At 39.4% G+C, this 25,519-nt stretch overlaps 1 protein-coding gene across 1 annotated transcript; it reads right to left on the minus strand.

The window, feature by feature from the left end:
• NECAP1 (NECAP endocytosis associated 1) lies at positions 1-24,376 on the minus strand. The gene is made up of 8 exons (XM_077169941.1): positions 24,242-24,376; positions 7,139-7,239; positions 6,878-6,982; positions 6,138-6,219; positions 5,238-5,346; positions 4,952-5,135; positions 2,144-2,246; positions 1-1,796 (listed from the first exon to the last, which is right to left on the minus strand). Exons 1-8 carry the CDS (start codon positions 24,334-24,336, stop codon positions 1,748-1,750), a joined length of 828 nt encoding a protein of 275 aa, XP_077026056.1. The 5' UTR covers positions 24,337-24,376; the 3' UTR covers positions 1-1,747.
• Positions 24,377-25,519: the final 1,143 nt, after the last annotated feature.

Consider the following 25,519-nt stretch of genomic DNA (forward strand, 5'->3'; position numbering starts at 1 on the left):
CCTTTTTCCATATTTTAATTACCATTATTGCACCAATACAGCATATGCTTATATACATATATCTTAAACTTATTTTCAATTTTTCAGCAATTCAAATACACAATATATTATCATCTTGAAAATACAAAGAACACAACATGGAAGAAGATTGAGAAAATAGGTTCCCAGTAGTTAGTCACAAGTGATTGTAGACTTTCCTTTTAGTGTTTTTCACTAGAATTTAAGAATGCTCTGCCATGGCTCTGCAAGAATAGAGCTGCCTGGAATGGGAGGCATCGAAAGAAAATGGACCCAGAGTTAAAAAAAGATAAGAAGAAAGTTCAGGTAAGAGAATATAATTTGAAGATAGATATAAGAACACCCTTCAACCAGAATATACACATCCAAATAGGTACTAAGGAAGAAATTATAACCTCCCTCATTTTATTCTCAGAATTGTCTAGTAACAAAGATAGATAGTGTTCATTCATCTGAGAGGGGGAACTCTCTTCACAGCATTGTATAAGGAATGGAGGGGTAAAAATAAAGGAAAATGGTGAGAGGCCAACTTTTGAGATACCCTGCCTGACAGGTATCAACCTGGGGCAAACTTTTCACAACTAAAACTGTGACTCTCCAACTTCCTTCAGAAATGATAAGAGATATAGTAGCAGCTTGCTATTGAAGAGCCAGATGGATTGGAAAAGAAGTGTCTATGGAAAAGGGTCAGATACCCAGGTAGGAAGGCAATGTGGGTACTGAATAAGAATTAGGTGTTTTCAACCTCTCTGCTCTTTAAATGAGTCTAAATGTCCAAAATCCTTCAACTTTAGGTCAAATAATGGTCATGTAAAAAGTAAAGCTGTGTTTCAAATACAGCAAATAGGTGAAGCTGCAAGAAAATAAACACTTCTCTAGAATTTTACTTGGAGAGCACAACCCCTTGCATTCCTTCATCTATGAGACACCAACTAGTCAAGAACATTGCACTAGCCAACAAACAGAAAACAAAAGTGGAGGTGCCACCAAAACAACCCTCTTATCATAGAAAGAGAAATGTAAACACTCAAGAGGGTGAAGGGTGATGGAGCTGCATCCAACACTGGCTGTTCACTGAATAGTGAAGCCTGAAGGATATATATAGCCAAGACCCAGGAAGCAGGTCTTTCTCCATATTTACTTCTATTAAAATTGTGAATTTGTAAATACTGAAATCAGTCTGTCCATTTTTTAGAGTCTTGGATTAGTGGAGAAGGGAGTTTCAAAGTTTTTGTCTCCCCTGTAAATACTGAAATCAGTCTGTCCATTTTTTAGAGTCTTGGATTAGTGGAGAAGGGAGTTTCAAAGTTTTTGTCTCCCCTGAAATTGCTAAAAAAGATTTCACAGAGAGGCACACAATCATGAGATGATTCTGAAATAAATTTAAGATTTTAAAAGACGGAGAAAATTTTTTACAAATATTAGAGTTCAATTTCCCCTCAAATAGACCCTGGCCTTTTGAATCCTGCACAGTAAGCCACAATATGATAAGATCCATTATTCTTCTCCCTCGGTAGTAAGCAGGAGAGGGCGAATACTCTTGCTGAACAGCAAGTAACAACAAAGGCGTATGACAAAACCAGCTTGAATGCAATGGAGAAGCTATGAAAAAGACTGTCCAGTAATTTGGTTCTAGGGAGGGAGGGGGGTTCTAAGCTCCCTCACAGATTGGTGCCCTCTAGGTCATTTTTACTCTTCAAGTCTGTCCTTAAAGTCCTGCCAATGCTATTCAGAACTGGACCCAGTTGGATGGCTGTGGTGCCTGGTTTGAAACAGAGCTGTAAGACAGGAGAACAGAGAGAAAGCCATAGGCGTAATATTAGGATAATGCCTAGCAGTTTTTACTTAATAGTTTCCATGAAAATCATGGCCCAGAATTCCTGATACCGTACTTCATAGCAATTCTACATACCAAGGTCTGAAATATTGCACTCAAATCTAATCAATCCTACAGCTTCTTGTACCACCATGCCCAGTACTCCTATATTTCTTTTCTTAGTACTCCTGCCATGCACTCTATAGGACCTATAAATCCCCTGCCTTCCCAGATCAAGGATTTCCTTTGACTCTACACATACCATCTCTACCCTGACTGACAATATATTGATGTCACTATGGCCATTACCTAGATGCAGTGCTAAAGTCTCCCCACAAGTCACTGCCTGCAGAAACTGGAGCCGGGGCTGGTGTCATGATGGGAGCAGGAGAATCCAAATCTAAAAGGATATCTGAATACAAAGTAAGGGAAGAAAAAAGAAAAAGGGAAACATAATGAAAACCTTGGAAAAGAAAATTTATATTCACACAAAAACTTTGTATACACATATGTACATAGCAGTTGTAGTCATAATAGCCAGAAACTGAAGCAACTAAATGGTAGGTATATCCATACCATGGAACACTACTAAGGAATAAAAAGGAACAAATTATTGATATATGTAACTATGTCGATGAATCTCATAAGTATTATGCTAAGTGGAAAAAGCCAATCCCAAAAGGTTACATACTGTATGATTCCATTCATATAACATTCTTAAAATGAGAAAATTATAAACATGGAGACCACATTAATGATTGAGCAGGATTAGGAATGGGGGAAGGGGAGGTCAGGGGAGAAGTGGGTATGGTTATAGAAGGGCAATATGAGGGGGTTCCTTCTGGTGGTGAAAATGTTTTGCAACTTGAGTGGTGGTGAACCCACAAATTTATACATGATAAAATTTCATAACTAAAAAATATATACTGCATTTAACTAAACACACACACACAAATGAGTACATGAAATACTGGTGAAATCTGGATCAGACTGGAGGACTATATCAAAGTCAATTTCCTGAGTGTGATACTCAACTGCCAAGATATTACCATTGAGAGACTATATATAAAGGGTACACAGGGTCTCTATATTACTTCTTACAACTGCAGGTGAATCTATAATTAATCAAAATAAAACATTAAATTTTTAAAAATGAAATAAAATTTAGATATATGTTTCAAAAGTGAAAAGGATTTAAATATCTAGTCTATCCCTAGTCTAGTCAGTGCCTTCTGCTAACACTTAGCAAAAGACATACCAATTTTACTCCAAATATTTCCAAAAGAGAAAGCATGCACTTAGTAATCAATTCTAGGAATGCCCTGCGTCATCCAATACATTCAGTTAAAACTCTCAGATTCTAATAAATCTGGTTCTCTAATCTTAGGGAAAGTCCCATGCCTTTCTGAGTTCTAATGTTCTCATTTTTTAAATGGGAACATATAATCTTGTCTATTATTTTTCCATCAGATAATGAGGAGAAAGGAATGTATATTCACGAACCTAGATGTTATCTCCTTTGCTACCAATTACCCTTGTGAAGAAATGGCAAAGATTAAAAAGTGACATTTATTGAATGACTACTATGTTCCAAGTGCTGTGCTAGCTGATGTCAAATCATTTAACTTTTACAATCCTGAGGTAGTTTTACATCTTCATTTTGTAGATAAGGAAGTTGAGACTGAAAAAGCATATGTATGTAGCAGAGAAGCTTAGCCTACCTATAGGTGTGCCTAAGAGTTACTTCCAGAGGATGTTGTTCAGATGTGGCCTCTCTCTCTCTCTAAACCCAACACTGCAAGTGAAATCACTGCCCTGCGCCTAATGTAAGATGTGACATCCAGAGGTGAAAAGTCTCCCTGGTGGCTTGGGAGATGACTTTCAGGGATGAGTCTGGCCCTGGCACCATGGGATCAACAATGTCATCCTGATCAAAAGGGGGAAAAGAAGTATAACAAAGTATCAGTGGCTGAGAGAGTTCAAATAGAGTCAAGAGTCTACTCAGGAGGTCACTCTTACACAAGCTTCAGTTAGACACTGCTACCTACCATAACTGGCCAAACCCCAAGCAAAACCACTCCAGCCAATCCTAAAAAAGAACACCTAAGGCATTATATAAGAGTCTACAAAGGTTCCATGCACTAGGGTAAAACCTACAACCTCCAGATGGGTCCCTGGATCAGATAAGTCCTGAAATGCAGAGGGGCCAGCTCATCCAGAACATCAACTAGTTTCATTCCCCTATCCCATATTATAGACAACCCCTTCCAACATGACAAAGTTAGAATGGGCATAGCCCAAACACCTGAAAAGAATAGGAGAAAGATCAAAGGTGATGGTGGAGTATACAGAGAAGGTGAGGTTTAGCAAATGAATGATTGCTGAATCATTATATTGATATTTCTTTTCATCTCCAGTATCTTAGAGCAACTAGAAGTAAATACCTAAAATTGTGGAATTGTAACCATATAAAACTCTGAAATCTGTTCTACAACTAATTGTTGTGCTGTGCTTGGAAATGTATTGCTTTTTTGTATATATGTTAATTTTCACAAAAAAAGAAAAAAATATGTTTCCTCTAGCTTCCAATGTTCTGGAGTAGCTAGGAGGGAAAATCTGAAATAGCGAAATGGTAACCCATAACAAACTCTGAAATCTGTTCTGTAACTACTTGTATCTGAAAATCACTGCTTTTTCTTTCTTTGCTTTGTACATATGTCACATTTAACAATAAAAAATGTTTTAAAAAAAGAACTTAAATAATGTTACAAAACTCCTTCAGACACAAAGTAGCAGAGCCATGACTAAAATCAAGGTCCATCTGACTCACAGGTCTAACGGCACTTAATCATGGTACAATAAAGGAAACTGTTTTAATACCATCCATTTTCTGCCAAAGAACCTACCAAATACCTGATTTTTGTTCACCAGAAAAACTATGACCTTTACCAAAGACTGCCAGAATTACCTTGTCAGTACAAGAGCCATTTCAGTATTTCTAAGTCAGACCTGAAGCATAGCAAAATCTCAATGCTGTCATTGGCAAACAGGTGTTACTCAACTAACATGTAAGATATATTTTAACTTCTCAAAGTTAGGGATACCAGAGTGATTTACCTGCATCACTGCCTCCATGATTAGATTTTGGAATGGGTGGTGGGGTGACATGATTACTAATGGCAACTGAGGAGGATGGTGGGGGAATAGTGACTTTGCCTCCAGGTGGGGGTGGGAGTAAGCTTAGGCCCCCAGCTCCTGAGGTCCTGGGCTTAGAAGCACCTCCTTTCTTGGTTGTAATGTTCTACAAAAAAGAGGGGAGGGAGAGAAAGAAAGAAAAAGAGCAAGTCAAAGGCTTATGGAAACACAGGAAAACAAAATAAAAAGGAAAACAAAATATACTCACTCCAATACTCAACTTGATGGTTTGTCCTTCCTTGAAGCCCAGATCTAACTTAGGACGAGTGTCCATTTCCTGAGATTCTTTGGAAATCTCAGATTCCTGCTTTACCCACCTTCAGGAAAAGAGCAAATTGGCTTAGTTTGGGTTTCTCTGAAAGCAAGCCTGTCACATAAATTTGAGTGTAGTTTGAGAAGGGATTCCAGGAAGCAGTCAAGTATAAAAGGAAAGGAAAAAAAGCCAAGGAAGAGAAGAAGTGAGGCTCAACCCCACTGAGAACTCTCTGAGGAACCACAGAGAATGTTTATTAGCCTTGTCCTTCCAAAAGGAAGGCATTTATCCAATTCCCATTCCCCTTGGTTGAGAAATGCCTCTGGAGAGTTTTAATTTCCCAGTCATTCCAGGTTGTATCCGTGTGCTGACTGAGTAGCTTTCCACACCTTCAGAGAGTCCTGAGGCACAAAGGAAGAGGAAGCTGACAGTGTACATGACACTGTCCAACATAGCTGCACCAAAATCAGGTGGACTATAGGAAGAAAATAAGTCAGCTACATAAGGTAACAAAATTGGCACGCAATTTCCTACATACACATACAGCCCAGACTCTTACTATATGCCTCTCTCTACAACCTAAAAGTAAGGACAAATTTCCCAGAGGCATAAACAAAAGCATCATTTCAAACCATTGTACAAAGGCTCTAAAATATATTTCAGGCTATAAGGAAAGGAAATGCAGAATGGATGCAAAGATAATATAGAGAAACAGAAGTGAATAGGGAGATCCATAGTTATAGTGAACTGGTTTATCAAATAAAGAAATGAGGTAAAAGAGATAGAGCCCATTCACCTGAGAAGCAGTCTTCCGATAACCATTCAACCTGGTAACTAAAGACAAGTTTCACTCACTTGAAATGATCTTGCAAGGAGACATTAAAGTCGAAGGCATCACCCCGATCTGTGAAGCCAATGCCAATGAAAGCACTACGCCCTGTGAAAAAGATGGAAATACTCAGAACAGGAAATGTCCTCTAGGAAACATTCTATTCACTGAAAACATAACAGTTAACTTTACTAGATAGTATGAATGTGAAACACTTTCTAATAGACCAGGTGTGGGCAAACTACAGCCCATGGGTGAAACTCTGCTGTAGCCTGTTTTTGTAAATAAAGTTTTACTGGGAAACAGAGACACCGATTTGTTTACAGATTGTCTCTACTTTCACATTACAACAGCAGAGCTAAGCAGTTCCAATAAAGACCATTCAGCAGGCAAAGCCTAAAATATTAATATCTGTCCCTTTAGAGAAAAGTTGACCAACCTCTATTACAGACTGTGGAAAAAGGATTGAAAACTACTACCCTAGACATAAAAGGTTCAGAAGAGTTCCACCATAAACAACCACCACAAAAAACTGGATGTGTGTTCATTTTTTTTTGCTCAGACATGCATTTTGAAATATCTGCCTATTAACTGTTAGGTCTTAAACTTATGTTGAAATCTATTACTAACACTATACTCATCCTTTTCCATTAGCAACTACAATAACTTTGGATAAATGGGAAGAAAAATTTAGTAAACAAGTCAAATATATGCAAAAGGGACATATTTTCCTGACCTCATCCTTTTCAAGTCCCATATCCCTTACCAGTACCATCCTGGATTCGAATTACAAAGTAGCGGCTGGAATCTGTCACTGTCTCCACAGCAATGCCAGGATATTGATCTACTGGTGCTTGAGCAAAGAGCTCCCCTGATAGATAAGAAAAAGACTTTTTGAGCAAAAAAAGCAAACTTCTAGAACTCCAATTCACAAGTATCTCCACTGCAATTCCCAACTTAGAATGTGCTATAAAAGCACCCCAAACCAATTTCCTTAATGTGCTAAAGGGTCACCTGCACAGATTACCTGAAACTTTATCCTCGAGTTTGATATAGGCAGTCTTCCCTTTTGAAGTGATTCGGAGGCGACCAGTCCAATCAGGTTGGTCTAATTTCCAGTCAGATGCCCTAGGATAGGAAAATGGGAAGCCTCAGGTACATGTCATTAATATAATAAAGACTACCCAGAATCACTTGCCATAGATCTATTTTGCTGACCTAGACTCCTTATTCTTTCTCCCTGACAATGAAATAATCAACAAGGAAAACAATTCTCTATATACAGATGTCTCAGTGTTAAATACATCCCAAAGCAAGTAGAAGACAATGTTATTACTCAAGGATTCTGGACTCTAATAAGCATTAATAAAAAAATAAATAAATAAAAACAAGTAAAAATACATATTAGAGCAATAAAAGAAAGAAAATTTCTCATGATGATGCTATTTTCATACTATAAATAAAATCCCATATAAGATGCCTCACTGATCAGGTTATAGCAAAGTCTACTTCTCAAATCCCTTTCACTGAATTCAATATTTATAAAGTGCTTACTATGCCACAGGCACTATTATAGGTGAAAAAAAAATGGCAAATAAAACAAAGATTCCTGCCCTCATCTAGCTTATACTCCAATAAAAGGTAATTTTAAAAGAAACATAATAAAGAAGTAAACTAATGAATACCTTAAAAGGTAACTAATAGAGGCAGATAAGGGAGACTCTAAGGGCAGTGGGAAAGTGAACAGGTTGCAGCATTCACTTGAGAGTAGACAGGATAGACCTCATTAAGGTGAAATGTAAGTAAAAACATGAAGGAAGTGAGAGATACCCATGCAGATCTCTGGAGAAAAACATTCCAGGCATAGGTAGGAGCATGTGTGGCATGGTGTGGACAGCAAGGAAGCAACTGCAGCTAGATTAGAGTAAGAGATGATGTGGGAGAGATAATAGAAGGCCAGGTCACATACGGTTTTGCAAGTCATTAACAGGATCTGGCTTTTCCTTTGAGTGAAAGGAGAGCCATTACAAGGTGTGATGGTTAGCTTCTGGTGTCACCTTGGCCAAGTAATGTGTCCAGTTGTCTTGCCTGACCTTCTCTGCACCCATATTTCATGTCCAGCTGATAAACCAGTAGACTGGTGTATTAAACCATCAGTCAGTTAATTGCAGCTGTGGCTGATTACAGCCAGATTGATGTTTACATCTGCAATCAACTAAGGCATGTCTGACACGGCATAATTCTTCTGTTGAAAACTATTAAGGGGAAGCCTTTCACAGCTTTCTTCAGCCATCTAGCCTCTGCTGTGGAGTTCATCCAGACCTTTCATCAGAGCTGCCAGCTTCACAGCCTACCCTATGGATTTTGGACTCTTCCATTCCCACATTTATAAAGACAAATTTATAAATCTTATATTTACAGATATTTCCTGTTGGTTCTGTTTCTCTAGAGAACACTGACTAATACAGCTTGGTTCTGGGAATGGTTCTGGAGAAACAGAATCTTAAAAAACGGGTTTTACAATTGGTTTTCTACTCTGATCAGACTCAAAGGCACTAATGACTGTTTCCAATAATCAAGATGGCACTGATAGTCCATGGGGTCAGTTGACAAGAAAGATATACAAAATATCACCATTTGATTCTGTTAATTGTACACTTATATGAGGTAAGGCTCTGGGTGAGAGTGTTTTTCATATCTTTACAGAGTTAAGTGGAATTAAAGAGATATAATGACATTGGCTGGTTATTGTTAGATATACTGGATACAGTGATGGGAGACAGGAATGGGCTGAAGGCTGCAAATTTACAACTTAAGCATCATATGAATGATATAAAAGTTTCCATGTTTGCTTTCCCCCTAAGATCAGGAACAAGACAAGGATGTCCATTATCACCACTATTATTCAACATCGTGTTGGAGGTTCTAGCCAGAGCAATTAGACAAGAAAAAGAAATACAAGGCATCAAAATTAGAAAGGAAGAAGTAAAACTATCACTGTTTGCAGACGATGTGATACTATACGTCGAAAACCCGGAAAAATCCACAACAAAACTACTAGAGCTAGTAAATGAGTACAGCAAAGTAGCAGGTTGCAAGATCAACATTCAAAAATCTGTAGCATTTCTATACACTAGCAATGAACAAGCAGAGGGGGAAATCAAGAAACGAATCCCATTTACAATTGCAACTAAAAGAATAAAATACCTAGGAATAAATTTAACTAAAGAGACAAAAAACCTATACAAAGAAAACTACAAAAAACTGTTAAAAGAAATCACAGAAGACCTAAATAGATGGAAGGGCATACCGTGTTCATGGATTGGAAGACTAAATATAGTTAAGATGTCAATCCTACCTAAATTGATTTACAGATTCAATGCAATATCAATCAAAATCCCAACAACTTATTTTTCAGAAATAGAAAAACCAATAAGCAAATTTATCTGGAAGGGCAGGGTGTCCCGAATTGCTAAAAGTATCTTGAGGAAAAAAAACGAAACTGGAGGTCTCACGCTGCCGGACTTCAAGGCATATTATGAAGCCACAGTGGTCAAAACAGCATGGTATTGGAATAAAGATAGACATATCGACCAATGGAATCGAATAGAGTGCTCAGATATAGACCCTCTCATCTATGGACATTTGATCTTTGATAAGGCAGTCAAGCCAACTCACCTGGGACAGAACAGTCTCTTCAATAAATGGTGCCTAGAGAACTGGATATCCATATGCAAAAGAATGAAAGAGGACCCGTATCTCACACCCTATACAAAAATTAACTCAAAATGGATCAAAGATCTAAACATTAGGTCTAAGACCATAAACAGTTAGAGGAAAACGTAGGGAGATATCTTATGAAACTTACAATTGGAGGTGGTTTTATGGACCTTAAACCTAAAGCAAGAGCACTGAAGAAAGAAAGAAAGAAACGGGAGCTCCTCAAAATTAAACACTTTTGTGCATCAAAGAACTTCATCAAGAAAGTAGAAAGACAGCCTACACAATGGGAGACAATATTTGGAAACGATATATCAGATAAAGGTCTAGTATCCAGAATTTATAAAGAGGTTGTTCAACTCAACAACAAAAAGACAGCCAACCCAATTACAAAATGGGAAAAAGACTTGAACAGACACCTCTCAGAAGAGGAAATACAAATGGCCAAAAGGCACATGAAGAGATGCTCAATGTCCCTGGCCATTAGAGAAATGCAAATCAAAACCACAATGAGATATCATCTCACACCCACCAGAATGGCCATTATCAACAAAACAGAAAATGACAAGTGCTGGAGAGGATGCGGAGAAAGAGGCACACTTATCCACTGTTGGTGGGAATGTCAAATGGTGCAACCACTGTGGAAGGCAGTTTGGCAGTTCCTCAAAAAACTAAATATAGAATTGCCATACGACCCAGCAATACCATTGCTAGGTATCTACTCAAAGGACTTAAGGGCAAAGACACAAACGGACATTTGCACACCAATGTTTATAGCAGCGTTATTTACAATTGCAAAGAGATGGAAACAGCCAAAATTTCCATCAACAGACGAGTGGCTAAACAAACTGTGGTATATACATATGATGGAATATTATGCAGCTTTAAGACAGAATAAACTTATGAAGCATGTAATAACATGAATGGACCTAGAGAACATTATGCTGAGTGAGACTAGCCAAAAACTAAAGGACAAATACTGTATGGTCCCACTGATGTGAACCGACATTCGAGAATAAACTTGGAATATGTCATTGGTAACAGAGTCCAGCAGGAGTTAGAAACAGGGTAAGATAATGGGTAATTGGAGCTGAAGGGATACAGACTGTGCAACAGAACTAGATACAAAAACTCAAAAATGGACAGCACAATACTACCTAATTGTAATGTAATTGTGTTAAAATACTGAATGAAGCTGCATCTGAGCTATAGTTTTTTGTTTGTTTGTTTTTTCTTTTTCCTTTTTTCTTTTTTATATATTTTTTATTTTTATTATTATTTTTATTTTTTCTTTATATTATCATTCTATATCTTTTTCTGTTGTTTTGCTAGTTCTTTTCCTAAATCGATGCAAATGTACTAAGAAATGATGATCATACATCTATGTTATGATATTTAGAATTACTGATTGCATATGTAGAATGGAATGATTTCTAAATGTTGTGCTAGTTAATTTTTTTTTTAATTAATAAAAAAAAAAGTTTCCATGTTTGCACTGAAAGAAAACCTTATTTTTTGTGGTCATAGACTTTAGATCTCTGAAAAACCAAACACCGCTTCACTGTACGAGTAACAGATTTACAAAGTAAACTAAAATCTCAACCTTGCAGACTCTGCTAAAGTAAGGACTTGGATTGCAAAGAAAAAAAAAAAAAAGGATCCTGAGACATGTGATGGGGTAATATGGCTCAATAATGACAGAACTGGGAAGATGAAATCCCTGGAATCTGAGCCTTTGCTAGATAGACCTGTAATGGACTGCCCTGAGGAAAGAGCTTCCTGACCTCCGCCCTGCCTTGAGGAAACACCTTCCTGGCCTACAGTCTGCCCAGAAGAGTCTGTCATCAAACCTCCACCTAAAGAGATTAACCCTTCAGTGTCTGCTAACCCTGCAACCACTTCCCCTGTGGAAATAGCCCTCACTCTTGTCTGGAGTAACTAATCCTGTTTCACCAGATGAAACTGCAACAAAATTCCCTGAAGTAACTGGCTTGAAAGACACGTCTATTTCTTTTCATGACCCACCCACCCCCACCCCTCTTTACTTCAAGACCTATAACTACACTAAAGTTCCAACAGGCCCTGAAAGGTGAGGTACAATGTGTGACCCATGAGGGAAGCTATACTCCAAAAGAACTGCAAGAGTTTTCCAATCTATATAGACAGAAACCATGAGAATAGTGAGGAATGGATATTAAGGGTGTGGAATAATGGTGGAAGGAGTATAAAGTTAGATCAGTCTGAATGTACTGATATGGGTCCACTAAGCAGAGATTCTGCATTCAATGTTGTCTGGAGGATAGCTAAAACATGGTTCAAAAGGTGACCGACACCACCTTTGGTCAAAATGCCAGAACTACCCTGACATAATCTCGATGAGGGGATTCAAAAGCTTAGAGAGACTGGAATGCTAGAGTGGACAACTCAGGAATGTCCAGAGGAGACAACCCAGGAATGTCCAGAGGACACATCTTTTACCAGAATCTTGACAAATAAATTCGAGACCAGTTCCTGAAAGGCAAACTCACCAGGAAGGAGGTGGGAACAAAGGAATACAAAGGCTTTATTTCAGGAAGAAACACAGCCACCCAGGCAGCATTTCAAGAGAGAAAGAAACAGCCACCCAGAGGTGGCAGGGAATAGGGTTCTTATGGCTTGGGATTAGAGAGTTGGGGGCAAGAAACAGGGGGCTACGTTAGGAGTTGGCAGCTTTCCATTGGTAAAGTTTAAAATTTAAGTGCTGTCTTAAGCATGCAAGGTTGTAAATGCTGGAGGGTGGAGGTTGAGTAATAGGGGGTTATCACAAGAGGGCAACTGCTGGAGGGTGAAGAAGATATGGACTGGTATAGATTGGGGTGGGAGAGGGTTTCTGAAATATTTGCCAGGGATAGGTCACAGCATGGGGGAAGGGGTCCTGTCCTCCAGGCCTAACAGTTCCATCATCCCTCAAGGGCTCTACGGGCACCCTTATTTGTAGGTCAGATATTACTGTAGGAACTGCTGTCACTGAGCTGGAATCCTTAAGCACAATGGGGAAAATCGGATCCTGAGATGGCAGAAGTCATGTGGCAAAAGTTAATCACCATAGATAAGGTGGGCATGGCCACCACAGATAAGGTAGGCATGGCCACCATAGATAAGGTGGGCATGGTCACCATAATGGACAGAAGACTCAAAGCAACAGTCAAAATAATTTGACTCAGGGTAGGCCACAGTGGTTTAGCAGGCAGACTTCTTACCTGCCACGCTGGAGACTTGGTGCCTGCCCATGCAAAAATAAATAAATAATAATTTGGCTCACAGAGACTTATACATTGGTTAGTAGGTCACAGGGTACCTAGAAGTAAAATAAATGGGCAGTCTACTAAATTCTTGTTTGAGCTGTATAAGCAGAAGAATTCTAAGTCAAGTGACCAGAAGTCTAACTTGAATTACAAAAACAGAGTCACAACCCCTTAACCAATTCCCAGACTTCAGTTTACAAACCCAGAGTCCCTTGAATGAGGGGAGGGATGGGTACCCTTGAGGAAGGATCCTTTTACACTGCCCAAAATTTACCTTCCTCCAAGTCTTCTCCAAGGAGACCTCTGGCCTTTTGTACGGTGACTGTGCATTGGAGAGAAGGAAATTATCAGATATTTCGGGAATTATTAGACACTGGCTCAGAAGTGACACTAATTCCAGGAGACTCAAAACGTCACTCTGGTCCACCAGTCAGAGTACGGGTTTATGAAGGTTAGGTAATTGATGGAGTTTTAGCTCAGGTCAGTCTCACAGTGGGTTCAGTGTGTACCCAGACCCATTCTGTGGTCATATTCCAGAATGTATAATTGGAATAGCCATACTGAGCAACCGGCAGAATCCCCACACGGTTCTCTGACTCATGGAGTGAGGGCAATTACGGTAGGAAAGGCCAAGTTTAAGCCACAAAACCTGCCCCTACATAGCAAAATAGTGAAGTGTAAAAATAAGGTATCAGTGGCTGAGAGTTCAGAGTCAAGAGGCTACTCTGGTGGTCACTCTTATGCAAGCTTCAGTTAGACATTGCTACCTATCATAATTTGCAAAACCATCCCAGCTAATCCTAAAAAACACACCTAGGACAATATATGATTCTACAAAGGTTCCATGTACTAGGGTAACTCTCCAGAAACCTAAAACCTCCAGATGGGTTCGTCTGGACCAGACAGGTCTTGAAACCCAGAGGCCAGCCTCTCCAGAACATCAGCTAGTTCCATCTTCCTATTGACAGCCCCTTCCAACATGACAAAGTTAGAATGAGCATAGCCTAAATATACCTAAAGAGTGGGGGAAAGATCAAAGGTGATGGTGGAATTATACAGAGAAGGTAAGATTTAACAAGTGAGTATGACTGCTGAATCATTTTATTGATATTTCTTTTATTCTCCAGTATCTTAGAGCAGTTAGAAGTAAAAACATAAAATTGTGGAATTTTAACCCATACCAAATTCTGAAATCTGCTCTAAAACTAATTATTGTGCTGTGCTTGGAAATGTATTGCTTTTTTTTTTCACATGTTATTTTTCACAAAAAAAAGAAAAAAAAAAGTCAGTTGTGATGACAAAAATATTCCCTCTAGCTGCCAATGTTCTGGAGCAGCTAGAAGGAAAAATCTGGGATGATGATATGGTAGCCCATGACAAACTCTGGGATCTATCCTATAACTACTTGTTGAGGAGTGCTTTGAAAATTAATGCTTTTTTTTCTTTCTTTGCTTTGTATATATGTTATATTATATAATTTAAAAATTAAAAAAAAAAAAAGTGAATCAGAAGCAATACCGATTCCTGGAGGGACTGCAGAGATTATTGCCCCTCTTAAGGACTTAAAGTATACAGGGGTAGTGATTCCTACCACATTCCCATAAACTCTATTTGGCCTGTGCAGAAAACAGATGGGCCATAGAGGATGACAGTGGATTATTGATAATCAGGTGATGACTTCAACTGCAGCTGCTGGTCCAGATGTGATATCACTGCTTGAGCAAATCAACACATCACCTGGTACCTGGTATGCAGCTACTGATCTGACAAATGCTTTTTTCTCAATAACTGTCATAAAAGACCACCAGAAAGTTTGCATTCAGCTAATAAGGTCAGCAGTATACCTTCACTGTCCTGCCTCAGGGTTATATCAACTCAACACCCTATGTCACAATCTAGTCTGGAGGGACCCTAATTGTTTCTCCCTCCCACAAGACATGGCCAGTTATATTGATGATATTATGTTGATTAGACCTAATGGGCAAGAAGTAGCAACTACTCTAGATTTATTGGTAAGGCATTTGCATGTCAACAAAAATACAGGTGCCTTCCACCTCAGTGAAATTTTTATGTGTCCACTGGTGTGAGGCATGTCGAAATGTCCCTCCTATGACAAAAAAAAACAAAAAACAAAACAAACAAAAAAAAAAAAAAAACACAGCACAATGCCTAGATGGCCTCATTAGATTTTGCAGACAACTTATTCTTCATTTGGGTGTGCTACTCCAGCCCATTTTCTGAGTGGCCAGAAAAACTGCTAGTTTTGAGTGGGGACCTGAACAACAGGAGGGTATGCAACAAGCCCAAGTGTTCTGCCACTTGGTCATATAATCCAGCAGATCCAATGATGCTGGAAGTGTCAGAGGCAAATAGGGATGTTTTCTGGAGCCTTCGGCAGGCCCCTAAAGGAGAATCACAACACAGACCCTTAGGATTTTGGAGCAAAGCTTTACCATCTGCTACAGATTAACTACTCTCTTTTTGAGATACAGCTTTTAGCCTGCAACTGGGCCCTAGAAGAGACCAAATGCTTAACCATGGGCCACGAAGTTACGATGAGACCTGAGTCATGAGCTGGGTGTTGTCTGACTCACCAAGCAATAAAGTTGGGTGTGCACAGCAGCACTCCATCATAAAAGGGAAATGGTATATAAGAGATAGGGCTTAAGCAGGTCCTGAAGGCACAAGTTATATGAGGAAGTCACCCAAATGTCCATAGCCCCCACTCCTGCCACATTACGTTTTTTTTCCCAGACAGAGCTATGGCCTCTTGGGGAGTTTCTTAGTCAGTTGACTAGGGAAGAAAGAAAACTCGGGCCTGGTTTACAGATGGTTGTGCATGATATGTAGGGAGCACCCAGAAGGGGATAGCTGCAGCACTACAACTTCTTTCTGAGATGTCCATAAAGGACAATGGCGAGCGGAAATCCTGCCAGTGGGCTGAACTCTGAGCAGTGCACCTGGTTGTTCCTTTTGCCTGGAAGGAGAACTGGCCAAAGGTGCATTTGTATACTGACTCATGGGCTATTGCTAATGGTTTGGCTGGATGGTCAGGGACTTGGAAGGAGTATGATTGGAAAATTGGTGACAAAGAGGTCTGGGGAAGAGGTATATGAATAGACCTTTCTGAGTGGGCAAAGAACAAGAAGATATTTGTGTTCCATATGAATGCTCACCAGAAGGTGACTTCAGCAGAGAATGTTTTAATAATCAAGTAAGATGACCTGTACTGTGGGTACAAGTCATTCTCTTTCCTCAGCCACTCCTGCCATTGCCCAATGGTCTCATGAACAAAGTGGGCATGGTGGTAGGGATGGAGATTATGCATGGGCTCAGCAACATGGACTGTCATTCACAAAGGCCGACCTGTCTACGGCCACTGCTGAGTGCCCAATCTGCAAACAGCAGAGACCCATACTCAGTCCCCAATATAGCACCATTCCCCAAGGTGATCAGTCTGCTACCTGGTGGCTGGTTGATTACATTGGGCCCTTCCATCATGGAGGGGGCAGTGATTTGTTCCACATGTACTCCAGATATGGGTTTGCCTTCCCTGCATGCAATGCTTCTGCAAAAACTACTGTCTGTAGACTTACGGAATGCCTTACCCACCATCATGGTATTCCACAAAGCATCGCTTCTGAACAAGGAGCCTACTTCACAGCAAATAAAATGCAGGAATGGGTACATGCTCATGGAATTCTCTGATCTTACTATGTTCCCCATCATCCAGAGGCAGCTGGGCTGGCAGAACGGTGTAATGAACTATTGAAGACCCAATTACCATGCCTAATAGGTGGCAATACCTTGCAGGGCTGGGACAATGTTCTCCAGAAGACTGTGCATGCACTGCATCAGCTTCCACTGTATGGTACTGTTCTCCCATAGCCAGGATTCACAGACCCAGGCATCAAGGGGTAGAAATAGGAGTGGCACCACTCATTATATCACCCCTAATGATCCACTAGAAAAAGTTTTGTTTCCTGTTTCTAAAATCTTAAGCTCTGCTTGTCTACAGGTTTTAGTTCTAAAAGAAGGAGTACTCCTACAAGCAGATACAACAGTGATCCCATTGAAGCGGAAGTTAAGACTGCCACTTAGATACCTTGGGCTTCTCATGACTGAATCAACAGGCACAAAAGGGGATTACTGTACTGTCTGGGGTGACTGATCTAGAGTATAGGGGAAATAGGACTACAACTACCCAGTGGAGGTAAAGAAGAATTTTCCTGGACTATAGGAGATCCCCTAGGGTGTCTCTTAATACTGCCATGCCCTGTGATTACAGTCAATGGAAAACTGCCACAAGCTAATCCAGGCAGGACTATCAATGGCCCATAAACTTCAAAATGAAGGTTTGGGTCACCCCACCTGGGAAAACTCCACAGCCAACTGAAGTGCTTGTTGAGGGTAAAGGGAACATGGAATGGGTAGTAGAAGAAGGTAGTGATAAATATGAACTACAACCACGTGACCAGTTTTAGAAATGAGGACTGAGTGTATGTGTATTTCCTTCCTGTTTTGTTATGAGTATGTTTGCATCTGTACATAAGCAAATATCGTTTTCCTCCTAGCATATGACATAAGTTGCATTGTTTATGTTATAGTATTTAATTTATGGGATATGAAGTTTAAGAGTGAATGTTATTCTGTTCTACAACTAATTGCTGTGATGTGCTTTGAAATTTATTGTTTTTTTTGTATGTATGTTATTTTTCACATACAAAAAATGTTCTGCATGTATTTTTAAAAGAAAAAAGTCAAATGTGATAAATGCACAGCTATATGATGATATTCTGAACCACTGATTTTACACTTTGGATGATTACATTGTATGTGAATATATATCAATAAAAAGTAAAAAATTAAGAGCGAATGTTGCCTAAGGACTTAGACCCTATTCTGAAGAGATATAGCGTACTTCCAGGTATACGCAAGAGAGTTGAGAATTGTTAGGTGAAATGTATGTCTGTTATTGTTATATTTGGAAAGTAAGTATGTTTCAAGATGATGTGTATAGATGCCATGCTGATAAGAAGTGGGATGTGATGGTTAGTTTCTGATATCAACTTGGCCAGGTGATGGTGCCCAGTAGTCTGGTCAGGCAAGAACTGGCCTGACAGTTGCTAAAAGAATATTTCATGGATGGCTGATGAACTGGAAGGCTGCTTTATTAAATCACCAGTCAGCTGACCACAGCTCTGGCTGATCACATCTGCAATCAACTAAGGCATGTCTCCCACTAATCAGATAATTCAATCAGTTGAAAACTATTATGGGAGAAGAGAGATTTTTTCACAGCTTTCTTCAGCCAGCGAGCCTCTCCTGTGGAGTTCGTTGAGACCCTTCATTGGAGCTGCCATATTCACAGCCTGCCCTATGGATTCTGAACTCTTCCATTCCCACAGGTGTGTGAGACATCTTTATAAATCTCTTATTTACAGATATTTCCTGTTGGTTCTGTTTCTCTAGAGAACCCCGACTAATACATAGGGTTAAGCAGAGGTGTAACATGATCTCCCTTATATTTTCAATGTGGAGAAGAAATGTAAGGAGATGAAGGCTGAAGTACGTGGATTAGTCAAGAGATTATTGCAGTAGGAGGTGGGGCAAGATGGCAGCATAGTGAGGTGTGGAATTTAGTTCGTCCTCCAGAGTAACTAGTAAATAGCCAGGAAATGTATGGAACAACTGCTGGGGGAACATCAGTGACTGGAGACATGGTTTACACCAGTCTGAAATGGGTGGAAGGGTTGAGATCCCAAACAGAAATAAAAGGAAAGTAGGATTCATCATTGTTTCTGTAAATATATGGGAGAAAATTGGTCATTTGAGTGTTTCCAAATCTACCGTCTTTGTCCAGTAACAATACGACAACCCCAGAAGAGAAATTCCCCAGGGCTCTGAAGCCCCAGCATGGAACAGGTGAGGAAGTGGTGACTCAAAGAAAATAAGCAACTCAATTAAGTTCACAATGCTCTCAAGTTTGTCTGATTCAGCTTCAGAGAAGGGACTGATACCCATGTTAGCCTGGAATAGCTGTATCAGTGAAGAATAAATTGGTTCAGCTCTGAGCTGCCTCATAACTGGCACCATGTACTTGTCAGGGATACAGAATTTTGACAGATTGCCCTATGTGTGGGGAAGACTCTGGCTCCTTCCTCAGTGGAGCCCAAGAAGTACCTTTGTTCCCTCTGAAACTGTCTGTCTCATGCAACTGTTAAAATGGTGCAGTGACTGTGGATGACAGTTTGGCAGTTTCTCAGGAAGCTAAGTACAGAATTACCACATGACCTGTCAATCCCACTACTCGGTATATACCCCAAAGAATTGAAAAGAGGCACATCCATGTTCACAGTAGCATTATTCACGAATGCCAAAAAATGGCAGCAACCCAAGTGTCCAACAGATGAATGGATAAACAAACTGTGAGGTATGCACACAATAGCAAATTATTCAGCCATAAAAAGGAATAAAGTCCTGATGCATATGACAACATGGATGAACCTTGAAGACATGATGTTAAGCGAAATAAGCCAGATAGAAAAGGACAAATATTATATGATGTTGCTGATATGAAACAATTAGAATAAGCAAACTCAGAGTCAAAATCTAGACTGCAGGTTGCCAGAGAATAGTATCTGCATAGTAAATGGGAAAGTTAAGGCTTAAAATACACCAAGTTTCCCCAAAAAAAAAAAAAAAAAAATTTTTTTTACAGAGTCTCTATTTGGGATTATGAAAAAGTTTTGGTAATGGATGGTGGTGATGGTTATACAACACTGTGAATGTAATTAACAGCAATGAATTATATATATGAATGTGGTTAAAAGAAATTTTAGGTTGTACAAATGTTACCAGAATAAAAACTAAAAAAAAAAGATAATTGCCATAATCTAGGCGAGTAGAGAGTAGTAGCTGGTTTGGAAGAAACTGCAGGAGAAATAGCTATATTCTCTGAACTTATTTAAAGTAGAGCCAGCAAAACTTTCTAATGGACTGATGTATGGGATAAGAGAAAAAGAGAGGTCAAAGATGACTCCAAGGTTTTTAGCCTGAGCAAAGGAGTTGCCAATAATTAAGATGAGGAAGGCTCATCTTAATTATTGGGAAGAAGGATCAAGATTTCAGTTTTGGATATGCTGAGTTTGAGATGTCTCATAGACATTCAAGATATGTACAACAGGCAGCTAAATATATGAGTATGGAGTTCAGGAGAGACATCTGGACTGGAGCTAAAAATGTCCATGAAAACTATTAGAAAGTACTGAATATTATCTGTCCTACAAATGAATTTGGATACAGTCTAAGATACTATCTAAATATCTAAACTTTATGAAACACTGCATTTGTTAATTCTGTTTCACCAAGATTGCGGAAAAGGGAGGGCAAAGTAAAAGTTATTAAGAACTCAGCCCCATTAAGGGATTGAGAAAGCCTTCTGGACCAAAAGGGGGAAGAGAGAAATGAGACAAAATAAAGTGTCGGAGGCTGAGAGATTTCAGAGTCGAGAGGTTATCCTGGAGGTTATTCTCATGCATTATAAAGATATCCTGTTTTTAGTTTATGGTGTATTAGAGTGGCTAGAGGAAAGTACCTGAAACTGTAGGGCTGTGTTCCAGTAGCCATGTTTCTTGAAGATGACTGTATAATGATATAGCTTTTGCAGTGTGACTGTGTGACTGTGAAAACCTTGTGTCTGATGCTCCTTTTATCTATGGTATGGACAGATGAGTAAAAAATATGGATAAGAAATAAAATAATAGGGGGAACAAAGGTTAAAATAAATTGAGTAGATTGAAATACTAGTGGTCAATGAGAGGGAGGGGTAAGGAATATGGCATGTATGAGTTTTTTCTTTTTTCTTTCTTTTGTTGGAGATGCAAATGTTCAAAAAAATTATCATGGTCATGAATATACAACTATATGACGATATTACTATATGATGACATTGTGAATCATTGATTGTAACCATGTCCAGAATGTTTGTATGTCTGTTTGCTATTCATAATAAAAATATTTTTAAAATAGGGCCACGGTGGCTCAGCAGCAAGAATGCTTGCCTGCCATGTCAGAGGACCCAGGTTTGATTCCCGGTGCCTGCCCATGTAAAAAAAAAAAATATATATATATATATATAAATAAAAGAACTCAGCCCCTAGGAACCTGAAGAATAGCTGCAGGTTAGAAAGGTAACAGTCTCTGAACAAGAATGGGTTTAACAAGGTGGTAACTGAAAGGCAGAAAGGAGGAAAAGTGAAAACAGTACTGATTTTGAATGGGATCCAGTCATACCTTTCCCTCTTGATGTCCTGCCCTCAAAGACCCTCAAATAATCTGAACCAGATTAGATCACTCTAGAGGTCCCCTGCCTATTAAATTTTCTAAAATGAGTTGTTACTTATTGTAGTCATATACCATGACTATATAGGTGTAAATAGGCTATGGAAAATATTAGAAACAAGCCTATCACATATGTTTCTCTGTACAGGTTTCCTTATTTTATTTATCTCCATGTGTCTGTGTCTAGTGCCCAACATTTAACGTATAAAGGAATGGCTATTTACAGCAGCAATTTCTCTCCGTCCTGGGCCTTAATTTCTCTTCCATTCCAGCACGTAGCCTGAAGAACTCATAGTTTTCCTGGTTTTCTGACCATTTACTCTAAGCTAACCTCATGAATTTTCCTTTACCTTAGTCATAAAACTTTTATACATCATTATTACAGGTCCTCTGAGATTTCAATGTATGATTTATTCAATACTTACAGCAAAAGCCATATGAAATAGGCAGAGAAAGTATTTACCTCTTTCATACTTTTTTTAAGAAAAGGACAGTAACACAGTAGGTAATGATGCCTAAATTCAAACTCAGGCTGTCTAACCCCAGACACATTAAAGCATTTAATACTGATTTAGCTGGGGGAGGAGTATTGTGATAATTAACAAGCCAGTTTATAAGTTGAGAACTCATTTACAAGTTTCTTATAAGCCTAAAGTTTCCTTCTTCTAGTCCAGTAAACTTGATCAGTAAAACCTGGAAAGTAACGGACTTCTCTAGGTACAAAGACATTTATTACCTCTTATCTTATTAGTCACTCAAAGGAAAGATCTCTCCTACTTGCTAAAAAGTCCTTTTTATCCTTAAATAAATCATACTCAAAAAGCAAACAAAAGAGAGAACCACAATTAAAATTAGTTCTGCTTTCACTACTCTATAAACTAAGAGAAGAGTGGTTGGTGATAAACTGCCTCCTGGAGGATAAAAAATGTCAATGGTAAACACAGAAAACACAAAAGGATAATAGGGAAGAGGAAAATTAAGGAATTCCTTTAATGGCTCAGTTCAGTTAAATGACTTGAGAATAAACTGTTGATGCCCTAGGAAGTGACAGTAAAGAATACAAATGGGTGAGAGAAGGGAGGTATTTTAAAACTTGAAGTACAGGAAAAAGACTAGAACCCCACTTAATATGTATCATCTCCTTTAGGAAGTCTTAACTGCTAAAAGTAGAAGTCATGATCTATTTTACTTCATGTGCAATTCAATCAATAATAACCTATGTAATTAGAGCTATATAATTTCTTTTGTCAGTTAACATTTACAGAGTGCCCACTAAGAGCCAGACATTGTGCCAAACCCTGGGAATGTACAGTGAAAAAAAAAAAAAAGACCTCAATTTGTTCACATACTAGGCCACAAAAAGAGGAGACTAAACAATAGATTGCAAACAGAATGAATGCTGCAGCAGAGACAAGTACAGGGTGCTATGGAATCACATGAAGAGAACAACAAGCCAGAATGGAAGGGCAGGGATGGTTTCCCAAAGAAGATGATGTCTAAAGGGAGTCATATGTAGACAGTGCCTGTATTTATTGACCATCAAAAATCATGTTGAGCGCTATTCATGGTCAATTGTGGGTCTGATAGAAAGTTTCTTGAAAGTAACACTAACTCTCTGTCAAAAAGTACAACCCACAGAGTATAGGTTGGCAAGCTCGAAAATATTGATTCATGATGAATGAACTTCCCTTAAGGAGGCAAAATACTGGACATAGGGAGAGAAGAACTTTTCAGTCAAGGTAACGGTAAATGCCAAGAAAAATGATGACAGTGACTTGGATTAGAGAGAGGAATAAGAATTTTATCTTATATTTTACATACTGCTTTAAAACGTCCCAAATTCTTTCACATACATTATATGATTTCATTTAGCTCTTCAAAAACCCCTAAGAGGTATATAAATAAAGCAGGTTTATTATCTTTAACTTCTTCCCTTGTTTAACAGATGGGAAAACTGAAGCTAGGAAAGGTTTAGAAACTTGCCCAAAATCACACAGCCGTTAAGTGGCTAGAGCCATATGCCCATCTTTTACCATGTAACCCTGTAAATGCTCTTTTGACCAGGTGATATCATACAGCATCCTGAGGCCCTCATGGGTCATTAGATTACAAGGTGGTTAGGACATACAGAGAAAATGTGCCTTAACTCTGGAGAGAAAAATTACAGGAGAAGAGGGGGGGGGGGGGGAGGCAGAAAAATACTACATAATCATCAAGAAAATATGATGAAAAGAAACAGAACTGACAACCATTGGAAAAATTATGATCATTGACAAAACATTTGAAGAGAAAAACAAATAATGATGACGTTTGGTAGAGAAACTAACAACGGTGAAAAAAATAAATTATATCATTCAGATCGCCCGACAACACAATGATTATCCACAAGTGTGCAGGTGGTATGAGAAGTGTGTGTGTATCGAGAGAGAGGAGTGGGGAGGATGAAGTGACAAGCTGAAGGACGCAGGGAAGAGCGAACGGAAGGTGACTTACGACAAGCAGACACCTCTGAATGTGGATGAATGGAGTACAGGGGTGCCACAGATGGATACGAGAGGGGAACGGAGGAGAAGACAAGATGGTAATAAAACAAGGACCGGAAAGAAGGATGACGATAATCAGAGTGGTGGGAAAGCAGGTGAAAGGAGCGATGACAACCCAGGTGGGAAGACTAGCAGGGCGATAACCCAGAGATGGCAGTGGCAGGGATGGACAGCCTGCTTCCGAAGAAACTGTTAAATCCGACAAGATATGCGCATGCTGTAGTGCCTAGGTGATAGTACCTGTAGCCGCGGTTGGAAGCCCGAGGGGGAATACGGTAGACGCTGACGTCTGGCTTGACACACAAGACCGACTCATACTCCGACTCAGCCGCCATCTTGCTCCGCTCTCGAGCCACCGGGGGTGGAGCGTAGACCCAGGGCGGAGCGCGGAGGCTGGAGACTGTGTTACACAGAAACTTCCTGTACGCAACTTCCTGTTTCGGTCGCGCGCCTTTACCTTTATTCCTCAGATTAACCTCTTCTGTAATGCAGCAGTGGAGGCCATATTGAAACCGGGAAACGGAGTCTCACTGCACGCCATCTTGGGTAATGGCGAAGATACCGTCCCTTTAAGCTACTGAAATGTTATGAGAACTCCTGTTCCCCAGCGGCGTTGAAGCCATGTTAGAAGTGATGAAACGTGGCGCGGGATAAAAATTCAAACCTGGCGCCGCTTGTTTTTCAAAGAGTCGCTTAATTGTAGTTCCCTGGCAGGAAAGAGGCTATCTGCCCGTCAGTAATCCCAAACTGGGTAGCTACAAGAAATTTAAAGATTCAGACATAAGCACGGCGGATTTTAACTCTCCAGAGCATTAAAGTTAGAAATGCTCAGCCTTTTCCCAGGGGTGAATCCAGACCTGGCACTGTTGGATCAACAATTCTGTCCTGACCAAAAGGGGGAAAAGAAGTGTAATTAATAAAGTATCAGTGGCAGAGAGAGTTCAAATAGTTAAGAGGCTACTCTGGAGGTTGCTCTTATGCAAGCTTTAGTTAGACCTTGCTACGTACCATAACCTGCCAAATCCCAACCAATTCCAGCCAATTCCTAAAAAACACCTAGGGCAATATATAAGATTGCACAAGGGTTCCAGGCACTAGAGTAACTTTCCAGAAACCTACAGCCTCCAGATGGGTCCCTGGTCCAGATAAGTCCTGAAATCTAGCCCAGCCTCTACAGAACATCAGGTAGTTCCATCTGCCTACTCCATAGTAGTGACAGACCCTTCCAATGTGAAAAATTTAGAATTGCCTTAGCCCAAACACCCCTAAAGAGAGAGATGGAACGGTCAAAGATGATGGTGGAGTTATACAGAAAAGAAAGGATTTAACAAATGAATATGAATGCTAAATCATTAAATTGGTATCTCTTTTAATCTCAGTATTTTAGAGCAGCTATAGAAGTAAAAACTTAAAATTGTGGAATTGTAACTCATATCAAACTCTGAAATATGTTCTGCAACTAATTGTGGTACTGTGCTTTGAAATGTATTGTTTTTTGTATATGTGTTACTTTTCATA

The sequence above is a fragment of the Tamandua tetradactyla genome, chromosome 7, assembly GCF_023851605.1.
Source record: "Tamandua tetradactyla isolate mTamTet1 chromosome 7, mTamTet1.pri, whole genome shotgun sequence".
Classification (NCBI taxonomy): Eukaryota; Metazoa; Chordata; class Mammalia; order Pilosa; family Myrmecophagidae; genus Tamandua; species Tamandua tetradactyla.

What these genes read in the sequence shown, in the direction of transcription:
- NECAP1 (XM_077169941.1), bottom strand. Translation starts at nt 24,336, where the DNA reads ATGGCGGCTGAGTCGGAGTATGAGTCGGTCTTGTGTGTCAAGCCAGAC. An exon ending in CCATCAAGTTGAGTATTGGA is followed by an intron (nt 5,136 to 5,237) that starts GTGAGTATATTT and finishes TCTTTTTTGTAG; the next exon opens with AACATTACAACCAAGAAAGG. An exon ending in GACTTTAGCACTGCATCTAG is followed by an intron (nt 1,797 to 2,143) that starts GTAATGGCCATA and finishes CCTGTCTTACAG; the next exon opens with CTCTGTTTCAAACCAGGCAC.